Source organism: Jaculus jaculus, chromosome 9 (genome assembly GCF_020740685.1).
Source record: "Jaculus jaculus isolate mJacJac1 chromosome 9, mJacJac1.mat.Y.cur, whole genome shotgun sequence".
NCBI lineage: Eukaryota > Metazoa > Chordata > Mammalia > Rodentia > Dipodidae > Jaculus > Jaculus jaculus.
In genome coordinates, this window is record NC_059110.1 from 87,107,802 (window position 1) to 87,114,495 (window position 6,694).

At 47.5% G+C, this 6,694-nt stretch overlaps 1 protein-coding gene across 1 annotated transcript; it reads right to left on the minus strand.

Annotated features, from left to right (window-relative positions):
* Positions 1 to 10: 10 nt before the first annotated feature.
* Positions 11 to 6,086, minus strand: Tmem97 (transmembrane protein 97). Its single transcript, XM_012950156.2, has 3 exons — positions 5,870 to 6,086; positions 1,705 to 1,849; positions 11 to 997 (listed from the first exon to the last, which is right to left on the minus strand). Exons 1-3 carry the CDS (start codon positions 5,993 to 5,995, stop codon positions 738 to 740), a joined length of 531 nt encoding a protein of 176 aa, XP_012805610.2. The 5' UTR covers positions 5,996 to 6,086; the 3' UTR covers positions 11 to 737.
* Positions 6,087 to 6,694: the final 608 nt, after the last annotated feature.

Genomic DNA, 6,694 nt, shown 5'->3' on the forward strand with positions numbered 1-6,694 from the left:
CAGACAGTGGTCAGCAGTCAGCAGCTACCTTTATTTGGATCAGACACAATACCAACTAATGCAGCACAGCTTGTGAACAAAATGGAATTGGCTGGGATGTATATTGTCTGGTTTTGTTTAAGGCTTGGCTTCCAGGACAGGTTTAGAGACTTAATGGAACACTGGACATTACTACAGAGACCCTAGGTGCACACAATATAGAAACACCTTCTACTTTAACCCATTTCTGACTTAGAGCAGGAAGGCTAAGAAAAAAAATTAAGCTAAAACCTTTTGTAAGAAAACGTGATTCAAATTTTCATGACCATTAAAGAGGCATAACTTCTGACATTAAATGTCCTGAAACATCAAAGTTCATTTCATGAAGGGTTTAGTGAAATGTGTACATTCTGGGTCATGTGACTCAGGAACTTGTCAACCAGGTCATGTTATGTGGAAGCTCAGCCAGCTTCCAGTCTGCTCCTGAGATGGAGCTTGGACAACAGTAAGGTATTTGGCACCACTTTGCTATCATCTGGTCCACTCCTGTCCTAGCCTGCCCCTGCTGATTGGTCAGTTCATTGCAGTGCCCTTGAAAGGCGAGGGTGGCATGGCTTTTGTCTCAGTCTTGTTCTTACATATTGCTGGTGATGTTTCACGTGCTACTGAAGACATGGGTTCAGAGCTGCTTTTCTTACATTGGGTCCAAGGAAACTGCACTGAGACCATCTCCCCCACTGGACTAGGGGCTGTTTCCTTCATTTTTTCTTTCTTTTCTCCTCATACTTGTAGTAGGGGTTCCGCAACATGAAAACTAGAAGAATGAGAGGGATGATGAAGTAGGGGGCGTAGATACAGATGAGGGTCAGTCGTTCCCGGAGCGTCTCGGGTCTTTGTCCTTTGAAAGCACTGGCTCTGGAGAAATCCTCAAGTAGAATCGTGTAGAGAATTGGGATTAAAGTTGTTATGGTGTGAACGGAGTAAATGATTGCAGGTGTGCGAATCCACCTGCAGCTTCCTGAAGTAAAAGAACAAAGGTGCAGGTAAGTGGTGTGCTTGTGACTCCAAGGCTGTCAGGGCCACTCTCCCACTCTCCCCCCTGCCTGTCCTTTCCTGTCCCTTCAGCTGAAGCACTGTGCTTAGACCTGGTGGAAACTCAGGACAAGGAAAACTGGATGTGTGAGTTTCAACATCTCCCTACCAAAGAACCAGGGGTGAGGGTTACATACAGCTTGAAAACTTGTACAGCAATAAAAACTGCACGACCAGTTTGATCTCAAATGCAGTGGGAAGGAATCTCCCTGCTCCAGCATTTATGAAATGATCCATATAGGTGAGAAGGTTTCAGTTAGAGCCAGTGACTGGTAGACTCTAGTGGAAAATAAATATTTTCAGGAGTATGACCTTAGTTTCCAAGGACAACAGCATGGCTACTTTTTCATAAAAGCACTAATTATATTTAAATGAGATGTTAAGCCCTTTGAGGATTACTTAGTGCTAAGGCAGAATCTTACTATCCAAAGCTGGAAAATAATGCCAGTGATAGGGGAGGGAGGAGACAGGTGGCCCCAGGTTTCATGTGCATGAAACAGGTTTCCAGATAACTGAGGCAACCATACAGCCAATGTCATAAGACATTAGTACCCTTGGCCACATTTCATGCTGGCTCTTCTACCAGGTCCTCCAAACTACAGGGGCTCTTACAAAAGACCTCCCAGTACCAACCTTTGAAGAAAGCATATGCTGCAATGGGAAAGAAAGGTAGCTGAAACACAAGCTCACAAAACACGAAGGACTTGAACCACACTGGGGGATCCTGCATCAGAGGGTCTTTGAACTCCTTTGAATACCAGTTCTTCAGGTCTGTAAACTAAAAAACGATAGGATCATGATAAATACCTGTGGGAGAACAAATCACCTCAAACTGCAGGGCTTGGTGGCACACTCCAGAGGTAGGATCGCTGTGAGTTTGAGCCCACCCTGAGACTACATAGTGAATTCCAGGTCATCCTGGGCTAGAGTGAGACCCTACCTCCTAGAGGTTGGCATGGTGGTAAAGGCTTGTAATTAGCACTCAGGAGGTAGATAAGAGATAAGTTCAAGGTCATCTTTACCTACACAGAACAGTTTAAGACCAGACTGTAATACATGAGACCTAGTCTCAAAAAGAAACAAGCCTAGAGGTATCATTGGCCTAGTCTGTGTTAAATTTTTTGGTGGCACACCTTTAATCCCAGCACTCTGGAGGCAAGAGGTAGGACTGTGGTAAATTCGAGGCCACCGTGAGACTACATAGTGAATCCCAGGGTCAGCCTGGACTAGAATGAGACCTTACCTTGAAAGACCAAAAAAAAAAAAGAAAGAAAGAAAGAAAAAAAAGAAAAAGGAAAAAAAAGCTGGGCACGGTAGGGCATGTTTCTAATCCCAGCACTTGGGAGGCAGAGGTAGGATTGTTGTGAGTTTGAGGCCAACCTGGGGCTACAGAGTGAGTTCCAGGTTAGCCTGGGCTACAGTAAGAACCTGCCTTGAAACAAAAAATATTAAAAGATAAAGCTGGTAGACATGGCACATACCTTCAACCCCCAGCACTTAGGAGATGGAGGCAGGAGCTCCATCTTGAGTTTGAAGCTAGCCTAAACTACCTTATCTCAAAAAACACAGCACACAAACTAAAGACTGACTTAAGAAATAGAAGCCTTGTCATGAGAGAGCTTTCAGGCAGGTACATTTTATATTTGTTTGCAGAGAATGGGCATGCCAGGGCCTCCACTCACTGCAAACCAACTCCAGATGCATGCCCCTACGGAATATTGAACCCAGGTTGCTAGGCTTTGCAGGCAAGGGCCTTAACCACTGAAGCTTCTCTCCAGCCCCAGAAATATTTTGTTAGCTTATTTTCAGAAATGATCTCTAATTTTTATTAATTTGAAAGACAACTAGGTAGAGGAAGGGAGAGAAAGAGAGGATGCGCACACCAGGGCCTCCAGCCACTGCAAATGACTCCAGATGCATGCACCACCTTGTGCATCTGGCTTATGTGGGTCCTGGGAAATGGAACCTGGGTCCTTTAGTTTTGCAGGCAAGCGCCTTAACCATTAAGCCTTCTCTCCAGTCCTCTAATTCCCCCCACCCCAAGGTAGGCTCTCACTCTGGCCCAGGCTGACCTGGAATCAACTATGGAGAGTTTTTGAGGTAGGGTATCAGTCACTCGAGGGCAGACTGACCAGAAGCTCAACTCTGTAGCCCCATGCTAGCTTCAAACTCATGGAAATCCTGCCTAAACCTCCTGGGAGCTGGGACTAAAAACATGGGCCATCTATTATGCCTGTTTTCCCTTTGATTTACTTTTGGGGGTTTTCAGACAGCATCTCATGTAGCCTAGGCTGACCTTGAATTCACTGTGTAGCTGAGACCTGTCTTGAATGTCCTTATGATCAAGTCCTCAAAGTTGAAATTATAGGTGTGCATCACCACACCCATCTTCACATTGTACTTTTACTTTTTAAAATATATTTATTTGAGAGAAAGAATGAGCACACCAATGCCTTCAACCACTGCACACTCCAGGTGCATGCACCCCCTTGTGCATTGGGCTTACGTGGGTCCTGGAGAGTCAAAGTGGGATTCTTTGGCTTTATAAGCAAATGCCTTAACCGCTAAGGCATCTCCCCAGCCCTACTTTTACTTTTTATTTTTTCAAGGTAGGGACTCACTCTAGCTAGCCCAGGTCGACTTGAAATTCACTATGTATTGTACTCAGGCTGGCACTGAATTAATATTGATTCTCCTACCTCTGCCTCCTGAACAATGGGATTAAAGATGTTTGCTACCACACCCACTTCTATTTATTTATTTTTACCTTTTGCTTGTTTTTGAGGTAGGGTCCCACTGTAGCTGAGGTAGGGTTCCACTGTAGCCCAAGCTGCCTGGGATTCATATGTAGTCTCAGGGTAGCCTCGAACTCACCCAGGTACTTTTATTATTTAAAAAATACATATTTTAGGGAAATTGGGCATAGTGGCGCAAGCCCTTAATCCCAGCACTTGGGAGGCAGAGGTAAGAGGATTGCTGTGAGCTCGAGGCCACCCTGAGACTTCATAGTGAATTCCAAGTCAGCCTGGGCTAGAGTGAGTCCCTACCTCGGGGTGGGGGTGGGGAATAGGGGCTGAAGAGATGCTCAAAGGTACTTTGAGGGTGTAGCCTAGTTGGTAGAGTACTTGCCTAGCATGCACGAGGCCCTGGGTTCATTCAGTCCTCAACACCACAAAACAAAGCCTGGAACACTGGCAGACATCAAAAAAACTGGAAGAGGCAAGGAACAGATTCTGCCTTAGAGCCCTGGGACATAACCTGGTCTATCAATGCCCTGAAGAGTCATTTTAAACTTCTCACCTAAAGAAATCTGGGTTGTCAACTACATCTGTGACAGTCTGTAAGAGTAGCAATATGAAATTACGACAATTTGTATATACGTACTGTTTTGAGGTACAGGAGTCCAAAACCAGGGCCTCACAAAGTCTAGCGTTCTACCACTGACTGGGCCACACCCCCAGAATCCTACAATTTATACTTGAGTTTATAATTTAACTGGAAAGTTGAGGCTACACAGCCCTGATTCAGCCATTTTTAGAAGAACCAAGTTCCCAGTCTAGTACTCTTGCCACACACTACCTACGCTTTTCCCGTGGAAAGGGAGGTCAGAGGTCTTTCCAGTTACACTTGCAAACCAAAAGACAGGATTATGCTGCTGAGCAGTGGCTCTTTTTAGGGGAGTGAGACCCTTCTAGTGATGGAAACTACAGATGCTCCTCCCAGTAAACAAGGCACATGCACCATTTCAGGCACCATTAGGAAGGAGTTCAAGGATTTCAGATTAAGAACAACTCTGCAGAAGGGCATGGTGGTGCACACCTTTAATCCCAGCACTTGGGAGGCTGAGGTAGATGGATCACTGTGAGTTCAAGGCCAGCCTAGGACGAAAGTTCCAGGTCAGCCTGGGCTAGAGTGAGACTACCTCGAGAGGAAGAAAAAAAAAACAACCTTGTGCTATAGAGAAAAAGGATCATTTTAGCAGAAGCAAATCAAATCTTTAGGTGGACAAGTCAGTCTTGCACACAGTTCCACCAGTAGGTTCAAGAAACACTGAACTGGAATAGAAATTCCATGGAAAATTACAAGATCCAGATTAAGTTGAAGGTTGAGGGGGTTGTCAAGTTTGGGGCGAAGACTGCTCAACACAGCCAAGAAATGAAGCATTTTCACCTTTGTACTCGTGATCATTCTTACTCCAACTCAGTAAGAACAGCCTATTTGAAAAGGTGGTATTAATGTTCCCCTGCGCTTCCGAAGCTCGATTCTGACCCTGAAAGGAGGGATGATTTACACGCCTAGCTTTTCAGGCACGACTAATTCTACTCGAACTTTTTCTTAGGGGCTAGACTGATGATGTAAAGCCCTTCTGAACACAGCTTAAAAATCAAACCCCAACACGTGGTGACAAACACTGGTTCAACTTCTCTCACTAGGAGTGAATTGTGAGAGCTTGGAACACACCCAATTAAGGGATTTTAAAGGATTGAAGCCTGCCGTGGTGGCGCACCCCTTTCATCCCGGCACTCCGAGAGGCAGAGGTTGGAAGATCGCCATAAATTCAAGGCCAACCTGGGACTACATAGTAAATTCCAGGTCAGCCTGGGCTACAGAGAGAATCTAGCTCGAAAAAAGAAAAGGAAAAAATTGAGGACCATTTCCCTACTCCGACCCCCGTGCTAGGCAAGGTGCTTAGATCCTCAGCCCAACTAATGAAAGAACAAAGCATCGACCTCTGGGGCAGAAGAAGAGAAAGACAGGAGCACAAGCTGGGAGCCCGGGACGCAGCAGGCGCCCTCACCTCGACCGGGTAGAGCTCGGGTGACAGCACCGCCTGCAGGTCCACGAACAGGGTGATGGGGATGTGGGAGAGGAAGTAGAGGCCCAGCAGGCACTCTAGGAAGCGTCTGGTGACCACGGCCCCCATCTTCCGTCGGGTGATCCCCCAGCTCAGCGACGCGGGAACAAGCGGGATGCCTGTGAGCCGAACCAGCCGCCCCGCCGACGACCACGCCGGCCGCCCCCATTGGCCGAGGAGGAGCCGAGGACCGCGCGGGAAGGGGCGGGCTGCCCGCCGTGCACGCCCATTGGCTCCTCGGAGTAGAGTTTGAGAGGAGTCGCCCCGCCCACCGTTCCCATTGGCTGTTGGGGGCGCCGCGTGAGAGGGGGCGGGGCTCGGCCGGCCACGTAGGCTGCTGGGGCGCTGTAAGCGTGTGGGCGTGAGAATCGCGGCGGGGCGGAGAGCTGCTCCGGTGGCTCCCGGCACCATTCTTCCGTGGAGGGCTGGAGCCGGGCCTTCCCGTGCTGACAGCTAGGCGTCGGCGATGCGCGCTGTCCGCCGGGGTGGAGGGCGAGCAGCCAAAAAGAAGGTTAAGGGCTAGAGAGATGCCTTAGCGGTTAAGGTACTTGCTGGCAAAGCCAAAGGACGTAGGTTCGATTGCCCAATACGCACGTAAGCCAGAGGCACAAGGTGGCTCGTTTGCAGTAGCTGGAGTCCCTGGCGTGCCCATTCTTTATCTGCATCTCTCTCTCTCTCAAATAAATACATATTTATTTAAAAATAGATACATAAAACACCTTTTAAGAAAGGATCAAAATTTTAGAAAAGGTCAGGCTGGGGAGATGG